General features: G+C 40.0%; 2 protein-coding genes across 5 annotated transcripts in view; both read right to left on the bottom strand.

Annotated features, from left to right (window-relative positions):
• Nucleotides 1-22,704, bottom strand: part of LOC131425765 (uncharacterized protein DDB_G0283357) — a 505,552-nt gene that overhangs the window by 222,434 nt on the left and 260,414 nt on the right. The window lies entirely within an intron of this gene.
• LOC131428154 (craniofacial development protein 2-like) lies at nucleotides 2,141-2,971 on the bottom strand. The gene has a single exon (XM_058591862.1). It carries the CDS (start codon nucleotides 2,969-2,971, stop codon nucleotides 2,141-2,143), a length of 831 nt encoding a protein of 276 aa, XP_058447845.1.

Below are 22,704 nucleotides of genomic sequence, written 5' to 3' on the forward strand. Positions count from 1 at the left end.
AGAATGTTTCTTATGTGAGTTTGCTTCCCATTTTTTCCTGCTTTTCATTTCTTTTTCTTGGTTGCTGTTATTGTATCCGTTATCGGATGCTTCGTTCGAACGCCGGGTGGGGGAGTGTAACGCCGCCCTTTGAGTATGGGTTAAAAAATTGCCAAGTTGGTCTTCTTGGTGAAGTCAGCCGGGAAAGCTTGCGGTCCTGGCATATAAATATAGAGAATTGTGGAACAATATGTTGAAAGGTTTTTTTTCTCTTGTTGTCAACGAACGAAAACATAACGTTTATATTGAGTTTGATGATGCCGAAAAACTAGTGAACATCGTTTCTATTTGTGAGGAATTCAGCAGAGAAAAAAAACAATGGAAATATGTCCCCAACAACAAAGTTAAAATCAATTTGAAATGATATGCTTTGGATAAATTTATGATAAATTTGACGCACATTTTGGATAAATCGACGATAGTTACAATCCTTCAAATACACCGAAACCTCCATTTACGAACTAAACGGGCGTTCGTAAATTGAGGTAGTTCGTAAAAAAAGTTTACGTTATTTGAGATTTGGTTCGTAAAAAAAGTTTTGTGTAATGAATGTGGAAAGCCCCAATCACATGGCCATTTTCGGAACGGATATGATAAGTGGGTGTAAGAAAACGATGTTTGAAGTAGTTCGGAAATCCATGATAGCGACTTCCGGTTTGTCGATATTCCGTAAAACCCTTACAATGTGGGTATTTTCGAACCGGAATTGATGAGTTGTTGACGGAAAATGATGTTTGAAGTGGTTCGGAAATCCAAGATGACGACTTCCGGTTTGACGATATTCCTTAAAAACCCTTACAATGTGAGTATTTTTGGAATGGGATTGATGAGTAGATAACGAAAAACGATGTTTGAAGTGGTTCGGAAATCCAAGATGGCTACTTCCGGTTTATCGATATTGCTTAAAAACCATTACAATATGGGTATTTTCGGACCGGATTTGATAAGTAGATGACGGAAAACTAGGGTTGAGGTTGTTCGGAAATCCAAGATGGCGACTTCCGGTTTGTCGATATTCCTTAAAACCTCTTACAGTGTGAGTATTTTCGGAATGGGATTGATGAGTAGATGACGGAAAACTAGGTTTGAGGTGGTTCGGAAATCCAAGATGGCGACTTCCGGTTTGTCGATATTCCGTAAAACCCTTACAATGTGGGTATTTTCGAACCGGAATTGATGAGTTGTTGACGGAAAATGATGTTTAAAGTGGTTCGGAAATCCAAGATGACGACTTCCGGTTTGACGATATTCCTTAAAAGCCCTTACAATGTGAGTATTTTTGGAATGGAATTGATGAGTAGATGACGAAAAACGATGTTTGAAGTGGTTCGGAAATCCAAGATGGCTACTTCCGGTTTGACGATATTCCGTAAAACCCTTACAATGTGGGTATTTTCGAACCGGAATTGATGAGTAGATGACGAAAAACTATGTTTGAAGTGGTTCGGAAATCCAAGATGGCGACTTCCGGTTTGACGATATTCCTTAAAAAACCTTACAATGTGAGTATTTTTGGAATGGGATTGATGAGTAGATGACGAAAAACGATGTTTGAAGTGATTCGGAAATCCAAGATGGCGACTTCCGGTTTGTCGATATTCCTTAAAAACCCTTACAATGTGGGTATTTTCGGAACGAGATTGATGAGTAGTATCTGGTTTCGGAGATATAATGATATAAGTGACGTAACTGACAAAACGTGTTGTTTTTTTTCCGCGCATGTTTTTCGGAGATGGTTTAACCTATTTTAACAAGTCTAGGCCCGTTTGAAAGCTATTTTTAGACCATTGATCATATTACAAGATATGATGGTATAAGTGACGTAACCGACAAAATACGTTGATTTTTACCGCTCTTATATATATTACTTACTTACTTACTTAAGGCTTCTGCACACCTCTTCTCCTGGATCCGGGATTGGATCACTTTGCATAGAACTTTTAGAACGATACACAGCAACATAATGCCTCGCCAATTATCGCATATAATCAGGTCGCCCTTTTTGGGCACCTTTACTAAGATACCCTGCACCCTGGGGCTTTGTTCGATTTCATGCTTTGAATGACCGTTTGTATCTCTAGCAATGAAGGAGCCTCGGTATTCACGCGTGCGATACGCATGACCCTAGGCGGGTCATGCCTAGGTGATGGTGGCCTGGCTGGCACTTGGAAAAGATGTTCGAAGTGCTCGAACAATCGCGTCTTTCACAGACTTTGTCGCATTCATCTTCGCCCCACTTAGGCGTCATGAGATATCGTAGAGGAGACGAATGTCCCCGGTTGCAGCGGCTTTCTCTCCTTCGTCGCCCATGGCGCCCCATAATGCGCTCATAGTACGAGTTATCGGATCCGATCTTCACGTTGAAGTCGCCCATACAGATCATGATGTCGCCCTTCGGAATTCTATCTACAGCGGCATTGATTTGACTGTACAAGTTCTCGTTATCTTGCAGGTCGGCAGCATCGGTTGGCGCGTAAGTTTGGATTATAGTGAGGTTTCGAACCCTTGTTCTGTCCCTGGCAACGATTATCCTTTCACTTATAGGCTCCCACTTAATAAGCGCAGAGTGTGCCTGGGCACTCAGTAGGAAGCCAACACCACGATGCCGGGGAGCGTGTTCACCTCGTAGGCCAGAGTATAGCAGAATTTGTCCTGATGGTATTCTGTGTTCTCCAAAGTTCGGCCAACGGACTTCTCTGAGTCCTAGGATCTCAAGTTTCATTCGACGCGCCTCGTTGGCAAGATGTGCCGGTTTACCCTGCTGGGCTAGGGTTAAAACGTTCCATGTTCCTATTCGTGTCCGTTGTTTCATGCTAAATGTCGTTGCCGTTAAATCAGTTCGTAATTTTTCCGCACCTCCTTGATGAACAGTGGAAGCATGAGAATTGGAACTTGTGAGGACCAGAGCTATGTTGGACGCCCCTTCACACATGTCAACTCACCATTTCGTAGCTCTTATATATATATATATATATATATATATATATATATATATATATATATATATATATATATATATATATATATATATATATATATATATATATATATATATATATATATATATATATATATATATATATATATATATATATATATATATATATATATATATATATATATATATATATATAAGGGTTCCAATATTTTGGGATCATCTCTAACTTCGTAAAGCACTATTGTTCAAAAGTTTAAGCACCTCGAAAAAAGTCCTCATGTAAAATTTGAGCTAAATCGGACATGGGTAAGGGGTGCTGCCCAGCGGTTAAAGTTTGAAAATTTTCGAGTACATGAAATTTCCGAAATCGAAAAAAAAATTATGCCAAAAATCTGAAAACTGCTGGAAACGTCGAGATTTAGTGTTATCTGCAAAACTTAATTTGTTTTTGAAAAAATCTACTTTCTAGGACTTTATTTTTTCCAAGTCCCAGAAAGTCGATTTTAAGTCCAGAATCCAGAAAAATTCTCAGTTTTTGACCCTAGTACAAGTCTTTGGTTTTGGACTACCCGCCGTATTCCCCTGATTTGGTACCGTGTGACTTCTCCTTGTTTCCAAAGTAGAAGTTGAAGTTGAAACGATGCATTTTTGAAGACGATGAGACCATCGAAACGACTTCGATACGAGCATTGGAGGCTATTCCACAAAATGAGCTGGAGCACGTATTTGAATCACTGTAAGAAATGTTTTAAATCCAATACTTCGAATAATATTTTTTTAAAACTCAAGAAATCTTGTTTATTTTGCGATACATGGAATCAGTTTCGAATCATAATGCATGCACTGTGTAGAGCTGGACTGCCTCAGTCGAATCCCATTTCTCAGCTGTTAATCGATTAATCGATTGATAATCGGTCATCGTTTCAATACGTTACTGGACTCAACGTCGCACCACAGAAAAGTGTATGGAAAGCCAATTCCTAAAATGGTGAATTTCTATTTCCACAAACCGTCCAACGCTGATCCCGCGGTCCCGTTTGCTGTGGCTGTCTTCCCCGCGCCAAGGTGAATAAATTGATTCAACGTCTCGTACGGTACGCTTCTTCCGGGTCGAACCTCGGCGACGGCGGCGTCGCGTCGCTAAGGACCGACGGGTATCCGTTCGTGTACAACAATGTGTCGCGTTCAGTCGGCGTTCGGGGATTGTAGAGCCCCGAAAACGCTTTCCTAGAGTCGATTGAACTGAAATTTTCCGCAAATTGACAGTCACTTGGGAAAGGGAAAGTAACACCGGAATTTGAAGCGAAAAAAAAACGGTCCAACCAATTTCAACCGGGTTTTTGTTGGTGAATTGGTGGGAGGATGAAAGGGAAGGGGGGGATAAAATATGTTCAGTTGTTTTCTCTCGTTTTTTTTGCCGCCGACTGGATGCCGCTAGAGCAAGCGAAAAGCGCCCAGGAAGCACACCGAGTTTCGATTTTCCGACGATTGGGGCTATCGATGCAAAAAAAGGAAGAAAGAAACTAATTCGGTAAACGGAACGACGGGGAAGGAGGCCAACCAAAGTATCCGTTTTGACTGTGTTTGTGTGTTTGAACCGTCGGAGGAAGGGACGGATATCGACTCCGAACCGGATGGTGCGCGTGATCCGCTGAGACATCGAGACGACATTGTCGAATTCAGAATTGCTAGTGAGGCGTGTGACGACGCGAAAGATTCTCCGACGGACCGACGGACCTTGTTCCGTTGAACTAAATCGAGGAATATTTGGGTTTTTTGTGTTCTCTCTCTCTCTCTCTCTCTCTCTCTCTCTCTCTCGCTTTCCCTTTTGCCGATAAATTTGCTGATGAAGATGCCGCCTTCTGTGGCGGCTCCCAGACTTGGAGATGCTTGGATCGGCTAAATCGTTGGGGGTATCTCGCCTTTTTTCCCCACTCGTTAGATCGCCTTTGTGCTGCTTCCGAGTCCTGCTGCAAAGGCTGCCAAAAAGGCGCTCCGAGAAGGCAAATTCTTTGTGTGATTTTGAATGAAATCAGTTTGGAGCGAAGCGAGGCAAAATAAACTGACGGCTTTCAGGAAGTGCCATGCTCTAGTAGTCGTAGTTGATCAATTTTTAAGATGATTGAAATTGAAGAGGGATTTGAGTGGGTGTGTAACTTTGTCGTAGTTGCGCAAGGTTCGTTTGGCAGAGCATAAAAAGGATTGTGTGCCCATGTGTACGGGATTGTTATTGTTCGGGGGGAAAAAGAAACAACCGAGCTTAGGAATGTTTTATCAACCATGGAAGTGTAGGCGAGATTTTATGATGTTTACTCTATCTCACTTCGTTAGTATCCAGAATAGAGCAAAGTTTCAGTTGAAACAAACAAAAAAAAAGCCCCAGCTCAGTTGCCAGCGCTTCCAGAGTAATTGTAAAATTAAAAACTTTTAATTCGAAAAAGCCAAATCTGAAACAATCAAGACCACTTCGGAGCCTAGTGGAATTTCCCCAAAACAAAAAAAAAGATTCCCTCTAGAACTGCCCAGAGAGAGAGAGAGAGGGAGTACCCTCGGTGAAAGTGCGGAAATTAAATTTAAACAAACTTTTATCTGCGTTCACTTTTGCTCTCGAAGAAGACAGTTGGCCTTGGGAATCTTCGACCGTTGGTTCGCCCCCCCCCCCCCCCCCCCCGGTCGGATTCGTTGGCTACTTTGTCCGGAAAGTGTGCTGTCGGTGGACTGCAGAATTGTGGCAACGGACGGAAAAGTTTTGCGTCCAAAGTTGCCAGCAATTGTGCCGATTTGGGAGCTGCGCGGTTGAACCAAACAACAGCAAAAATTTGTAGCAAACAAGAAATACCAGATAAAACTTTGTAAATTAAATTAATCATGTTTTATTATCATTATACAGCATTACGGCATTGAAATACAACCTTTCGGTCGGTGTTGGGGAGGAGAGCTTTGCGATATTGCAGGAAGTGTTTCAGTTTCAGATCCACCTGGGAGAAATGGGATATCGTCATGGAAAACCGAACAACTTTCAATTCTCGGTGGAGCCAGGATTTTTGAACACAAACAAACAAACCGCCTTCGGAGAAAAGAATCAAAAAACCTAAACACGGATTCCCGCTTTGGCCGCTAGCTGGAAGTACATGGAGGAGAAGAAAAAAAAACATGGAAAAACAGCAACCTAAAGACAAGTCGGAAAAGTTTTGCGCTTCATGGCTGCATTTGCAACTTGATTGCTGTCGGCCCGGCATTTTTTGCTTTGTTCATAATTTTTCAAAAGCGTAATAAAACTTTCCCCGCCCCCACCAAAAAACAAACTTTCCAGCGCAGCGAGCGAACAACCGAAGCCAACGACATCGCCTCCCCACCCCTCAAACTAGGGGGGGGTAAGAAACTGCTGACCTTTGCCGGTGCACCCGTAAATCATATTGAAACAATAAATCCTGCTTTCGGGTTTTGTCGTGTTTGTTGTTGTGTTGATTCACACCACCACAGCTCTCGGTTTCATATTGGTTTTTCACGTACGTACTTCACGTAATGTCCCCGAAATCCGTGTCGTGTCCGGTGTGCACTTGGGGAACGCCTCGCGTGCCAAGCTTTCACACTTTCGAGACTCGTCCACCGTCACCGTTTTTGGCAGCAGTACGGCGGTCGGTTGTTATCGGATCGTACGTCCTCGTTGCTCACTGTTGTGTTGTTTTTTTTTCTCGTTGTTTCAACAATATCCTGTCAACGTGGGGGAGGAACTTCCTCCTTCCAGCAGCCGTCTGGCAACTGCCGTCGAAACGGTATGAAACATTGCACTTTCCCATTGCGGCTTTTTGCGCAACCGGGTCGAACTAGTTCAGGATTACGTTTGCCTGTTTTTAAACTGTTGTTTTATTTCGGATGTTTTAGTTTCACCTAAATTGTTTTTCTGAGCATTGGTTTCAAATGATTTGATCTACCAGAAGAGCCTCCTGAATAAACTGAAGTAGAACTAGCTACACAGTACGAAAAAATTATGTAAATTAACCTCACAATAGATGTGAATTTACGCACCGAAAGATGTAAAAATATGTCATGTCATTAATTTCACAGCAAATTGGCCTGGATTTGGCATCAGATCAGTGATGCCAAGCCATCTTTCCCAAAAAAATACGGCATGCTTTGATGATTCACGTCATGTGTTGTTTTCAGGCGAGTATACAAGGGGGGTTTTAGGGGTTCTAGACCCTCCCGAAACTATAATAATATATAATTATGTCATGAAAACTATTCGCAATATTTATTTACATGAATTCCGCGCAAACTTGAACAAATGTTTGTAGCACCCTCTTTGATTTGAATGAAACTTTCTGGACATGTGAAAGTACCATCAAACCTGCCTAACAACATATTCCATGTATCATCCAAACCATACTCCTTAACGTTTGACGATATCTGGTATAGTTGGCTTATGGTATTCGTTCGTGTGTGCAGAGATGTCCATCTCCTCTGTGTGACGAAGAGCAAGTATAATTTCTCCCCTCGCACTGACAACATCAATGAGAGCTCTTCTCTTTCACACATATACACCACTGTTATACAAAGTGTGCACGCATTATGAGAGCGAGTGTTTATTTTCTTTCAACTTTAGCACTGGATCACACCAAATTGCTAGAGCAGAACACTGAAGTTCTCGGAGGTGGATGAAGATTTTTTCTCCAAAGTGTGGTTCGCATGAGAGAAGCGTGAGGCACCCATATTCAGACAAATCGCAATTTATCGTTAAAATTTAGTTTTGCCTTGCTGCGAAAAAGATTGTCAAATGTTCGCTCACTAACACGCACCAGTGTTCACTTGGGTGTATTTTGGCGAGAGCGCGTGAGAGCGATTCACACGAAGAGAATGTGCTTCACTCACGCCAGCTGCCTTAACCACAAGCACACACTCAAATTCTGTCTATTGAAGTGCGCTTTGTTTTTTGTGTGATGTTCGCTTCTTGCATCCCCTGTGTCTTACACCAGCGTGTATCATTCTGGTGAAATGTCATCACTGCGTATGTGTTGTTAACATATAAGCAAATTTTTTGTTGAAACAGTAAACAAATTGTTAAGCATATGCTTGTATTCATTCTATGATATGGTTTCTAGAATGTTTAAAATATATGAGAAAGGAATCAGAAAATATGTTTCCCAGTTTTCTGAAATAAATATACCTGCTATTTTCTGAGGAGAATTCTATCTATCTATCTATCTATCTACCTATCTATACCCGATCAGATGGTAATAACAGAATTATATCCACTGGAGTAATTTATTTCAGAAATATTTTGTAACAAATTTTTTAAATATTTTTGGCTGGTAAGCTGTTGAAATAAAAAAAAAATCATAACAAAAAAGACTCTAGCGGGAACAAAATCGTAACAGATTTTGAAACGATTGTATCACAATTATTATTGAATTTGATATAACTACAGAAGTGCGAAAGCATAAATTTATAACAATAGTTGTAATAAATAAGATAGCAAATTTAACACAGAAAAACTATATTACAGCCTACTATTAGCATTGTTTCAATCCAAAATCGTTGAATGATTTTTTCATTGAATGAATAATTTATTTAGTGATCTGATTTCTTCTTTAAATTTCTTTGAAATTCTGATCATTATATTTCGATAAAAAGTAACGGAAGAAATCATTTTTTCCAATTAACGAACTTCATCATGAGTCTCGCAAATGAAAATAAAACATCATAACCGATTTCGTTATTATATTGTTTTTATAAGTTTTAGCTTTCAACTGTTTTCATTTGTTAAATATCTCAAAATAACACAAATTGTTATACATATCAACTGTTGATATACTTGTGTTATGATTTTGTTGTGTGCATCTGATCGGGTATAAAAATGCAGAGATCATTCTTTGTAATCGCATCACGTAACAGTTTTCACCCCCAGCGGGTTCGTACATAAAACAATTAGTAAAACTTGCAGGAAAAGTGAGAAAAATCCATAAACTTGTTTTGTATGGACAATGGAATTTTCCGTTGAAATAGTTATCTATGCTTGCTAGATTATCGATAGGTGTTTGGTGCATAACGAGTTGCATAAGTGTTTGGACGTCGAAGAAAAGAATATTAGATCGTTTACAGAATGGTTTGGCGCGCAACGAGTTGTTTTGTGTAGAGATTTCACATGCATACTTGATCCATGTGACTCGTTTTTTCCAGCCACGTGCTTAATTGGGTATAAAAATTATTACTTACCAAATGATTCAATGACGGAATGCATATGACTGTTCTAGAAAACCGGTGTAGGCAGGAGAAAATGGTCTGATATCATTTATCAGTTGATGAATTGTGTATAATGGAGTCATCGCGGGCGCGAGTTCAGCAAATCAGAAAATTTTTGTATCAATCAATGAAAAGATTGTGCTGTAGAAGCGCTAAGGTTAAACTAAGAAATTTTCCTTACATTTTGCTTTCTAATGTCACAAGCGCATACAATAAATGGCAATTAGACATCAATGTTCTAGATGATTACTCTAATGGATTGAGACTATTTCATTTTTGAACATTGTTCAAATTGGAAAGTTTGAACATTGTTCAAATTGGAAAGTTAGTAAAATCAAAGCATCGTCTCTCTAAGCAAACAAAAGTACCTGAAAAATATCCACTTTATTAGAGCTCTAAAGTACGCGTGCCCCTGTACGGTAACTTGAACATACCGAATAAGTTCTGAAAAACTTTCTCGCTGCTTAAGAGCTGTACAAGGAACTGCTTCAAAGATTATTCTGTTGCGTCGGATGAACATTCAAGTATGAGTAGTTCCTTAAAAACGGACAGTTCAGAATGCTTTATATGCTGCTTAAGCCAAATTTTTTTTGTACTAACTTTTGGTTACTCTGGTTAGTGAGCTTTTTTTATCGACTACCGAAAGCGAGAATAACATCCGGAAGAGAAAACGTGACATCTTATATATGAAATGTCGAAGCCATTCAGTGCATTGGCTTACAGGATGAGATGACAATTTGTGCATTGGCTCAATTTTTGCTTAGCAGAAATATATCACATTTTCGTATTAATTGTTGGTGATATTTTTTCCATTGATTGTAGGTTAAGTAAAGACTGTCCCAGAAAGTATGGACGCAACCAAAAACCGCTGCCATTTTGCAATGGTTCAGAATCTGTCAATTTTTATGGCTGCGTCCTGTTGTTTACACTCTTCTCTAACCACTTGTGCAGTTGTTTATTCGTTCTTTTTCATTAGTTTGTTTCGAAATGCGTGGACTTTCAGCAGAACAACGTCGAAAAATTGTGTACAAATGGTGCACAGAACGCGGACTGTCACTGAGAAAGATAGCAAAAATGGAAGGAGTAAATGAAAAAGCCTATGGTCTGGCAGGCAATTTGTAGCTGCGGTAAGATTTCGAAACCCTTCATCGCCATTGCTTCAATGAACAGCGAAGTATACATCAAGGAATGTTTGCAAAAACGACTTCTACCCATGATTCGTGGCCACAAGGATCCTGTTGTCTTCTGGCCAGATTTTGCTTCTTGCCACTACTCGAAATCAACGGTAGAATGGTATACTACCAAAAATGTCACTTTCGTCCCAAAAGACACGAATCCACCAAATTGCCCACAACTTCGACCAATTGAGGAATTTTGAGCATTAACGAAGGCACATCTTAGGAAACATGTCTCGACAGTCGAAACCATTCAACAGTTCGAAAAAGAATGGAAAAAGTGTCAAAACTTGTCGCCGGGAAGTCTGCACGGAATTTATTGAGGAACGTTCGCAAGAAGGTACGCCAGCTAGTCTACAATGGTTAAGTAGCAAATGTTGAGAATAATATTCTGTTGTTGTAGTCTAATATTATCAGTATATCGAATAAAATTTGAATATCTAACACTTGTGAATTATTTACAGCGAGATCAAAGTGCGTCCATACTTTCTGGGACAGTCTTTAATCAGAAAAATAGTGGAAAGAAACGTGAACCACGTAGTCGTTTGACAATTCTGCTTTCGGAAAACATAAATTCGAACAAATTAGAGCAAGACCACATTCAATTTGTATAGATTTCAAGCGCTGCAAAGTTAGATCGGCAGCAAATGAAATTGGAATCTTACTTAAAGAACGAATGTATCTAGACTCTAATAATGTAAGTGAAATTCAATTGAACAAGGCGTCTAACTGTGTGTACATTATGTTCAAACGTGAAGGAGATGCAATTGCATTCGCTTCAGTTAACAACGAGGTGCATAGTGTTGATCATGACAATGTTAAATATAAAACCCTGTGTACATGGTGGACAATGCCATAGAAGTACGCGTGCATGACCTTCCCCCGCAGGCCACCGATAAGTTCGTTCGGGAGAATATGTCGCAGTACGGTGCAACCAATGTACAACAAGGCGCTTCTACAGTAACTAGCAACGAGATCAAGACTGCGAATAACATGGAAAACGAAAAGAAGACGGAAATCAACAAAAATACCACCGATGCGTCAATGGATGAAGAGGTGAGCCACAAACAAAGTGTCCCTCAATCCTCGCAGGAGGTAAATGGAAGGAGTGACAACGAGATCGAATACAAAAAAAAATGATTAAAAAAAAACGGCTCAATCGGCCACGTAAAGCTTGTACGCAAATAGGCCTGAATAAAAATGTCTATCAAATAAAAAAAAAATATCGTGTGTTATCTAATAGTTGGCATTAGACCCCTTTTCAAAGAAAATTCTGATATTTTGAACCTTAGAGTGTACTAGTGCAATATTTTGGTTCTGATTGCTGTCGCCTTTGCTAATTTATGGGATGAATGAAGGACCAACGATAGGATGGATGGATAATTTCCAAGAAATGTGAATCAATTCCCAATGTAAAACGAGGCGAGCTAAACAGAAATATGAAAAAAATCGTAGTGATTTTAGTGGTTAAATCAGGTTGAGATGAAATAGGGAGCCCCTACCCTATATGAGATTTTTCAGAAAACTACACCTTTGTACTGTAAGGTGAAGTTCCAAGTTACCACTGGAATGCGCTGCAAGTTACTATTTATCCATTTGCGATTCATTTTAAGCGAAATGGCATGCTCAATTATTTAAGTTTTGTGCTTATTTCTGAAGATTTCCGTCAAGATTCTACAACCGTTAACTTATTTATCTAAAAAATGATTGATTTTAGACGACAAGAAAAACAGTTACATGTGAACAAAGTTTATTTCATGTTCGATGGTGCTGCATCACAATATAAAAATCGAATGAGCTTGATGTTGAATGGCATTTTTTTCGCAACATCGCATGGTAAGGGACCATTTTAATGCCTTAGGAGGAACAATAAACGCACGAACTTCCTTTTCCTAGGCAACTACAGTAGAGTATTAAAATACATACGTAGTTTTAACTTCATAGCTGAATTTGCATGCCAACTTTTCAATCTGTTTTCCTGGTCCTGGATACTGATCAAATTGGTTAAAATTAATTTTCAAATTTTTTGTTGAACAGATACGAGGTCTACAGTTTATACGATTTGATGATGGCTTTTACAGGAAATGTTTTCACTTCAGCTCAGAAAACGAAATACCCTGCTTAAATGTTGAAATAAGAGAAAAAAATCCACTAATCTCTTACCCGGAATCTCCGTAACCGTCGTAGGTAAGTTTGCTTTCCCCCGCAATCGAAACGAAAATGGCGGACCAAACGATTGCCTTCGTATCCCGCATCGCTCTCGCCAACGTTTGCGGCCACTGTGAATTATAGAAGAATGAACCAGTGAATGGGAAAATAATGGACCAGGTAACGAACGCGTGGGGTGCGAGCAATGCATGTCCGGAGATCCGTGCCGTGTTTGGCAAATGGTCTCGTGCGGCGGTCCGAATGCAGTTGACGATGTATTCCACCCAACCCGGGAGACGAGGGCCGGGTCCAGCTGTTGTTTGCGACACGAGACGGCACTCGAACTGCTGGACACTTTCTTGCATTGTTTGTGTCCGTCCGCTTGGTGATTCGTTTGGGAAGGAAAGCGAACCGGAGAGACCGGGCAATTCACCGCCAACAGTAGCTGGATCAAAACTCATGCCGAGTACGGGGGATAAGACACACACACACACACCGGGAATATAGAGCAGCAGGGGCACGATGGCAATGCAATACAAGCACCCTACCTGAGCTTGCTGATTGATCCATTGATCCATTAGCGCTATAAAGAGCTTTTGTGGTTCAAAAGGCTCGCAATTGTCCATTGTGCGAATCCCACACTCTGTCCTGGTGTGGTAATCCGACGTTATGTAGGCACAGACAGGGGCACTTGAATCGAAGAAGAATAATAAGGCGTTTGAATGTATGTGGCACGAAAGCGCGCCTGGCAAATTATGGGCACCGCCATCGTATCAACCATCCTGCTTCAGAACTATCCGCAGGGCCGCAATGCTCACAGACAACCGAGCGGAAGAAGTTGAAAGTTCCGTACGGTGCGAGCGTGACTGGCATCAGCCGGCGGAACAATGGTAGCAGCGAGCAGCCGCCGGGCCTATTCGTTATTTCGGCGGAATAAAGTCTTCAATTAATCCCTGTTTTGCATAAATAAATTATTCCTTAATGCATGTACTGTTCTCATGAAATAACTATAAATTACGGCGAAATAAAACTGTACTATCGGGTTGCCGTAAATCCGCTTCCTAGTCCGTGAATTCCGGAGGGACCGTTTAGCGCAATCGGTTTGGTCTGGGCTGAGGGCCGTGTGAGTAAGTACAGGTCCGTCGGCAGACGAGTAAAACCACTCTGGCTTCTGGATGAATAAATTTTGCCGGAACCTCGCGCCGTACCATTTGATTAGTCGTGGTAATTGTACGGTTTTCTCAATCCTTTATCACTAGGCAAACGATTCGTTGAAGAGGGAAGAAAAAAAAAAGAAATGAAAAGCTGATATTACAATCGTTTTGGCGATTTTTTCCGGGAAAAAATAGGGTTTGTGGTTTTGTTCTCGCTCAACAAACATCTCGAAAGTGGTTTGCGCAGTTTCAAAATGGAAATTTTAACTTGAAAGAGAAGGAACGTCATCATCGTTGGTTACGCTTGCAGACGACAATTGATGCGATTATATAGATAATAACGGTAAAGTAATTTTGCATCATGACAATGCAAGACCTCGAATATCTCGCAGGTTGTAAAAACTAATTCGGAAACGCTGAGAACTCCACCTCACCCGCCATATTTACCAGCTCATTGCTCCATCCGATTACCATGGTTTGACATGGTTTGTCAGAGCAACACTTAAAAAACAACACAATGATCAAACATTTGATAACATTTGAAACATCGAATCAAAAAAAAAAAAAAGATTTTTTTAGACGCAGTATCCTAATTTTTCCAAAAAGGTGGTAAAAAGTAGTGAATAATGCCTAATGAACGAATCTTCAAATGCAAGAACCGAATAAAAAAATTTTGATTCTGATGGAACGGCTAAGTTTTTGTCCGGTTCAGAGCTAATAAAAGTCATTTTCATTGACTGAAAAATAGACGAAAATGACTAGAAATCACTGTCACTCTCAGTTTCGCTTGCGAACTATGAGAACGAAATCCATGTTCAGTCAATGACATAAACGGGACAGTAGTTTCAAAATTTTGTTTTTTTCTTTCAGTCATTTGCAGTTTTCAGTGAAAATCCCATAGTATGCAGTGTCGATATTCAACCAAAGCTGTGAGAATTGAAAACGACAGAAAACGGTTTCACAATAAGTTTTAACTGTACTGAATTTGTAGTAGTTTTGGTTTCCAAAGAGATTCTGGGATGAAATTGTTTCGATTTGCCATATTTTAGTCACTTTTTATAGCCGAGCGTCACATATTTTCAATACATCGATGAAAGAATGAGAATTGAAATTCTGATGTTGCTGCCTGAAGACGTTAGTTTGATTTCGTCTAGTCACAGAGGAAAGAGTGACGTTGGCACTTATTTTCTCTTTAATTTTTTTTTAAATGAGAAACGAAAATGCTTCGACTCTCTTCGTTTGTTCTGGTGTCGGTCATTTACGAATGAGACAGTAAAGTATTGAAAATGAGGCTGTTGGATTGGATTCTTTCATTGAGAATGCGTGACAATTTTAAGCTCTGGTCCGGTTCTTGCAGAAAATGATGTTTTCAAATGATTTTTACTTTGCAAAATCCGTGTTCGGTTTTTTGCACTCAATGTTTTTATCCGGTTTTGCATACAAAATTCTGAACTTTTCCAATTTTTGCATTCAGCCGTTCAATACAGACCCAGAATCCAGTTCCGCAATTTAGATTATTGATTCAGTTTCAGAATCCAGATTCAAATTCTAGTTCCGAATTTGACTTCTGAATTCTTTAGCGTCCAGGTCCTGAATCCAGACTTAAAATTTAGCATCAAAATCCAGTTCATAAATTCTGTTCCAGAATCGAGTTCTGGAAGACCATTTCAGAAGTTTTGTTTAGAGTTCCACTAAAGAGTCCAGGTTTCAAATTTCAGTTTAAGTAACAGAATCCATACCAAAATTTGGGAACTGAATTTAGTTTCCTAATCCAGGTCTAAATCTAAGTATAAAAGCCAGTTCTGGAACTCGGATCCAGAGCTCAGTTCCTGAATAGGAATATCGGAAGGTCGATCGATTAATCGAGAAATCGATTGGACTGACATTATTCAGCTGACATTATTGAGCTAATAGAATAATTCGAAAAATTTAATACTAATAAGCGAATAATGAATCGATTATTCGATCTGTTGATCGATTAAAATTTTATCGATCCGTTTCGAAAATTATACTCAATTATTGAATAATCGAGTAATTCGAAAAAATCGACATCCCTATTTCTGAAATCTGTTCCAGGAATCAGAATCAGAACTAATTGGCTCTAGTGGCACGTTCTCCTAGTTTCGTGCCACTAGAGCCAATTAGTTCTGATTCTGATTCCTGGAACAGATGTCAGTAATAGGGATGTCGAATTTTTTGAATTACTCGATTATTCAATAAGGCAAAGATGCAATATTCATATCCAGAATGAAATTCAGGTGCAGACTCCATCCTTAAACAGAATTACTGATCCAGATTTACATCTTTGACTTGGACCTGAACCTTACCATTCCTGACTCTGGATCTGAAAATACAAGCTACAGACCCTAACCCTGGAATTGGACCAGAAAGTGAACCATCCATATAACCGGTCCAGATCCAGATCTGGGAACTGGTGCCGGACCTGGGCTTATCATATTACCGGATCAGTTCCAGCGTTAGGATCCGAACCTAGAACAGGATCTCGATTTGGATTTGATCTAGAGAATATGGTAAGTCCAGATTCAACTGCTCCTGTTTTATACGAGACCAGAGCATAAAATTGTCATGCACTTTCAATGAAAGAATCCAATCTAACAGTTTCATATACGTTTATTTTTTCACTGTTTTATTCGTAAAGGGATATGATCGCATCCAAAACAAACGAAGCATTTTTGCAACCAAAGAGAGTATCAATGCCAACGCCACTCGTTCTCCTACGACAGCCAAAATAACGTCGGCAGAGAGAATCAGTCGAATCTCAATTTTTATTCTATCCTCGATATATTGAAAATCTGTGATGTTTGGCTATAAAGAGTATCTTAAGCTATTATAGATATGAACATGATCAGATAGAAATAATTGTGTATCGTTTCCTGTCATTATCGATTTTCCAAGCTTCGGCTGAATTTCGACACTGCACAGTTTACGATTTTCACTGTAAACCGCAAATGGCAAATGAAAGAAAGAACCTAATTTTGAAACTACTGTTGACTGGACACGGATCTCGTTCATACAATCTGCAAGCGGAGCTGAGAGAGACATTTGTGTCTCGTCATTTGCGTCTATTTTGAATCAATGAAAATGACTTTCATTAGCTCTGGTATGGAGAGCTGAGCTGATATTAAAGGAGTATCTATCGTTTCTCACCTAATGTGGTGGAGAGCTGTAGTCGGACGGGTTCATTGTTCTTCCTGAAGTTGGTGAATCCTTTCTGTATTGATCGTGAAGGTTTTGGCAGACTGTTTGTTGATTTTCCACAGTTCCTTTCTATGTTTCTTTTTATCGTCGTCAGAAAAAATGATGACACACGGCAAAGTACAAATCTCCAAATCAATGACACTTTTTTCCAATCTTTTTCGAACTGTTGAATGGTTTCGGCTGCCGTGTTTCCTAAGATGTGCCTTCGTTAATGCCCAAAATTCCTCAATTGGTCGAAGTTGTGGGCAATTTGATGTATTCATGTCTTTTGTGACGAAAGTGACATTTTTGGTAGTATACCATTCTACCGTTGATTTCGAGTAGTGGCAAGAAGCAAGATCTAGCCAGAAAATAACAGGATCCTTGTGGCTTGATGTATATTTTCAGAGCTGTTCATTGAAGCAGTGATGATGAAGGGTTTCGAAATCTTACCGCAGCTACAAATTGCTTGCCAGACCACAGCTTTCTTACCAAATTTTTCGACTTCAATCGATGTCTCGGACTGATTCAACACTTGCCCTTTTCGCACAGTATAATACTGTGGTCCCGGCAAGGATTTGTAATCGAGTTTCACGTAGGTTTCGTCGTCCATGATTATGCAGTTCAAATTTCCAGCAAGAATCGTATTGTACAGCTTTCGAACCCTCGGCCTGATCGATGCTCCTTGTTTCGGACTACGTTTTGGTTGTTTCTGTTTCTTATAGGTTAGAAGATTCAAACGTTCTTTAGCACGAAGAACATTTGACTTCGAAGTGCCCACTTTTTTGGCCACATCCCGAACCGAAACTTCCTTCTTTTGCTCGAACGCCTTCAGTATACGTTTACCCAACTGAGGGTTAGCAGAACCTTTTTTTCGACCCGTTTTCAGTTTATCCTCGAAGGTGTTATCCTCACCAAACTTCCTGATTGCATTTCGCACGGCTTTTTCACTTACTGCTTCCATTTCTTTCTCAGTGACAGTCCGCGTTCTGTGCACCATTTGTACACAATGTTTCGACGTTGTTCTGCTGAAAGTCCACGCATTCCGAAATAAAATAACGAAATGAAAACGAATAAACAACCGCACAAATGGTAAGAGAAGAGTGTAGACAACAGAACGCAGCCATAAAAATTGACAGATTCTGAACTATTGCGAAATGGCATCGGTTTTTGGTTGCGTCCATACTTTCTGGGACACTATTTAAATAATAGGTTAAAGATACTTTGTTTAAAGAAGCTACCTTCGGAATCTGTGAAGTGAACTGCTACTTATGTCTTGTAGAGCAGATATTGGTAACGATTAGTGTTCACAACTTCCCCATTTTTTTTCCGAATGCGATTGGTTTTGCAGTTGATGCCGATGGTTCGGTAAGGTCAATATGATTTTTTGAACTTGTGATTCTCAAAATAAATTATTTTTTTCCGATCCGGTGCAGAGAACCCTCTGTTCCATGCGGTTTCCCTGCTGTCTGTCATTCAGCTCATGAGGAACCCATTTTCTCACCTTCTGAATGTTTTCCATGATGTGTAGATGGTCACATGTTGCGACTAAAGTTTACCCTTTCCATCAATTGCTCTAGAGTTTGGGAATTGTCTTCGTTCAACAATCCTTGCAGCTCGGCATCTTAAAAAACGTTTTATTTTTGTAGGACTATGCGTTCTTTGTCTAAAATTCTCACTTTTAAATTGTTCAAACCAATGCGACCGAGACGGAAAGTTCCCCGTAAGCTTCATCAAGAGTTCGATGGGATTTGGCGGCATTTCTTTTTCGAACCGAAGTAATGAATTAAAACTTTTTTTGAACTCCTGCAGTACCTTTCCACCGAATTTCTCCACTTGAATCGACCTGTCCGCATCGCTCACATCCTCCCCAACGACGACAGTAAAGTATTGTGGATCTGGAAGGGTTGTTGAGTTCGCCTCTACATAAGTCTCATCGTCCATCAAAACGCATGCATCCAGACACTGCAAAAGACGCGAATACAATTTCCGGGCCCTTGTTACTGTTCGCTTCTTCTGTTCTATACTTTGTTTCAAGATTTTCTGCTTCTTGTAGGTCTTCAGGTAATTTCGCCTCTTGATACGCTGGATCATTCCGACACTCGTTCTTGCTTTTTCGGCCAAATCACGTATTGACATTGATTTGTTCTTCATGATTAAAGAGACCACTTTCTGCTCCAGTTTCGGGTTGGAAGAACCGGATTTTCCGCCTCTTCCTGGTCGCTCATCCAAAGAATAGTGTTCCCCTGTTTTAACACTGGCATGATGAATTCCAAACCGCTTCGCCAATTTTCGCAAAGTAATACCCTTCTCACTTAGCCATGTGTCACTTCCTTTTCAATACGCGACATTTTGAAAACGCAGAATTTCAACCGCACAAACAAGTAAACAAATGAAAGCTGATAGCCAAACGCACAGCATGCTGTGATCTGAGCATTAAAAACCATCACAAATACATGCGTACAACACAAATGTATGTGGATAGCTTATTTTCGATACACTCCTTACTTGACGAGAAATTCAAAATGTTCACTTGACTAAACGTATTTGACTCTAACTTGTAACTGACGAAGCAACAATTGTTTGCAGAGACACCTCTTGAAACAAAAAACAGGCGGGTGAGTAATGTCACAGATATTCGGATGTGCATATTTCAGTGAAAGAAACTATCAAAATGCAGTACAGGACTAACTTCTGGCATTAAATTGTGGAGTTTGCTACGATATTAAACACTGTTCGGAGCATTTTTTCGAACGCGAAGCAGTTAAATGCTGTATTTATTCGCACTCGTTTGGTGCGAATTTTGCACAGAGCTAATAGAATTATTCTAGATTTGCACTAAACTCATGAGAAGGGCTCATTTTGCATAAAGTTTCCCATCATTGTCTATTTTTTGTTTGTTTTTTGTCTCCAATGTAAACGACCAGCAGCAGGATGACGCAGTCGATCTTCTTTGAAAGAAAACTGGCTCGGCTCTGCGAACGTCCTCCCGCTGTTGAATCAATACGGAACTGAATTCTTGAGACTGGAACTGGAACTGAGCTCCGGCATGATATATTTACATAGTAGGAAAACTTCGTATAGTTCTTTGGGAATATATTAATATTTCTAAGAAGAACCGATTTACAAAACTCAGAAACTGGGCCCACGTTCAAGAATCAAACAGACTCAAAATTCAGCTTCAATTGGGTATTAGAACTGAATTTTCAATTTGAATTTCGAAGATCCAGTATACATTTGCTCTAAACTAGCGAAGATTTTTTTTTTTGAACAAAAATACAACGGCTTGCTGCCAGATGCTAAAGCATTCCGTATGACACACGAGTATATAACCGACAGATGGCGCCACATTGTTCGAGCATTAAATGAGTCGCTTTAGATACAAATCTTCCAATGCGATTAAATTGTTCATGAGTTCAAGCTCGGCTGAGGCATTTTCGAGCATGCTACAAAAATCCTACATTGAAGTTTTTTGGCCTCCGGCCAAAGCCATTTTAATTGAAACTTTATCATGGCCGGAATAAAAGCCTACCGTACCATATACTTAAAACTTAGCAAACCACTCTCGTGCAACAATGTTAAGTGCCCGGCCCATTCCGGTTCGAACGCGTGTCCGTTCACGGGTCGTACGCCGCCTGAATGCTAGTAGTTCAATTTACTCTAGCAAAGCGTCGAAAAAGCACTACAGATGAAATCGGGCGTGTGCAAAGCAGAAAAAAAACTGTTCGTTCTGAATGTATGACATCGTCCTGATAGGTTTCAACCTCCACCGAGACGACGAGGTCACCGTGGCCATCCGCGTGACCCATCTTGTGACAGTTTTTCGCTGACCGCAGCACAGCCATCCATTGACAAACCGGGACCCGGGTTCGCTGGCTGGCTGGCTGGCTGGCTGCCGGCAGGACCCCAACGGAAACTCAATGAGCATTCTCCATAACATTTTACAACCTCAGCTAACGGCAGCAGTCGGACAGACGGGGACAGCAGCACGCGAACAGAGCAAAGAAGCCCCCGGTTTTTGTGTCCCCGACTCAACATAAATTAAGTGCCACATTAAGTTTTTATAAGCACTTGCGGTAGCTGGTTGCAAATTTCCCTCCATATCTCACTGTTAAAATGTTCGCTCGCGACGGTTTTTTTTGCGCTCTCTGTCTACTCTGTCTCACTCATTCGCACACTCGGAAGCGGTAAAGCGGTGTACTACTTGGGCTGCCACAGTGAAACGATAAGCCACCGTTCCGGCTACCGGTTCTGCTGTGGAACCGGCACTCCACACCGGCATTGGAAGCCCCCCGGCTTCTGTTTTTATGACTTCCATCTCCTGTGTGTGTGTGTGTGTGTGTGTGGTTATGAGCTCACGTTCCACTGTACGATCTGCGTCCGTCTCCGGTGTTGTCGTGAACCGCGTGATGCCCGATTGACCGACTCGGATGTATTTTTCAAGCCACTGCACTATCTGCTTGGACCCTGACGGAACCTGATGGTACAGGTCAACCGGTGAGGCAGACTAACTGCAAAGACAAACAAAAAAAAAAATCTAAACTATTGGCTCCGGAAAGATTTGGCCCAATGGTCAACTTTACAGGGTCGCGCTAATTTCGTGATTTTCGCGGATTTCGCGTAGTTTTTGTTCAGATTTTGATGCATTGCACAGTGATGCCTCTCCACACAAAAGTTGGTAAAAACCATTAATACGTAGATAAACGTCAGCTGCATAGTTTTTCTTATATTAATAATTTAAGGTCTCTGAATATATTTCCATCTTGATAATGTATGAAAGTATGTTCGATCCACCTAAAACTTTCATGATGCACCGTTCGCTACGGACCGGAAAATGACGATTTTTTAAAATAAATTAGCTTGTGTATTTTTTTTTTAATTTTTCGATTGATTTGGAGCTTTCACTAATGTTTCAGATAAACCTGTGTGGAAAATGTATATACTGAAAAAAAAAACTTTTTCCTTATATCTTGAAAACCTCAAAACCTCCAAAAGGGCTTATCATAATATTTTTATTTATTGTTTATTGCACTATGAGTAAAGATGGGAGAGTAACAAAAGAGAAAATGTTTTTTTTTTGTTTTCCACAAAAATATTGATTTTTGGATAGTGTTCTGCATTTTGCATTTTTTTAAGTTTTTCGACTTGAAAATAACCTTTAAAGTCTGAGGACAGAGGGACGCGTGTTGAGTTCTAAATCGACCACGTGGCTCGCTCAGTTCCCTTTGAGCATCGTATTTCTCTTGTACTCTCTCGTATATGAGCAAACTGTACCGGGTTGCCAGCATACATTTTACTATTTTGATGAGAAGTTTTATCACATAAATCTATCGTATGGGTTGAACATTACATGGATTCCAATGAACAATGAAAAAATATTCAACTTTCACAAAGATTGAATGTCTGTGTGTTTGGCAGCCTTGTCGAGCAAATTTTATATTTCTCTCCTTTTTTAGATTGCTATCAGAAAACCAAAGCGAAAAAAAAAATGGCGGATGCATTGAAACTGACTTTGTTTCAAAGAAAAATACAAGACTTTATTTTTATCGCGATAACATATACGTTTTTATGTACTAATCGCATCTAAACTAAATTATCTAGACTTTGTCACGGTAGATTTATGCTACAAGCCTTCAAAGCCGAGATATTCGATGAACAAGTAGAGGTATGCATTTCCGAGTGTTCCAATTTTCAGCAGTTCTTCAGTCAGAAAAAAATACAACACGACCGCTAAACTCAATAAATCATTCTGAAAATTTCACATAATATTCTCAACTAAATTTCGAAAACATTGTCAGGTGGGTTTTTC

Source organism: Malaya genurostris, chromosome 1 (assembly GCF_030247185.1).
Source record: "Malaya genurostris strain Urasoe2022 chromosome 1, Malgen_1.1, whole genome shotgun sequence".
Lineage (NCBI taxonomy): Eukaryota > Metazoa > Arthropoda > Insecta > Diptera > Culicidae > Malaya > Malaya genurostris.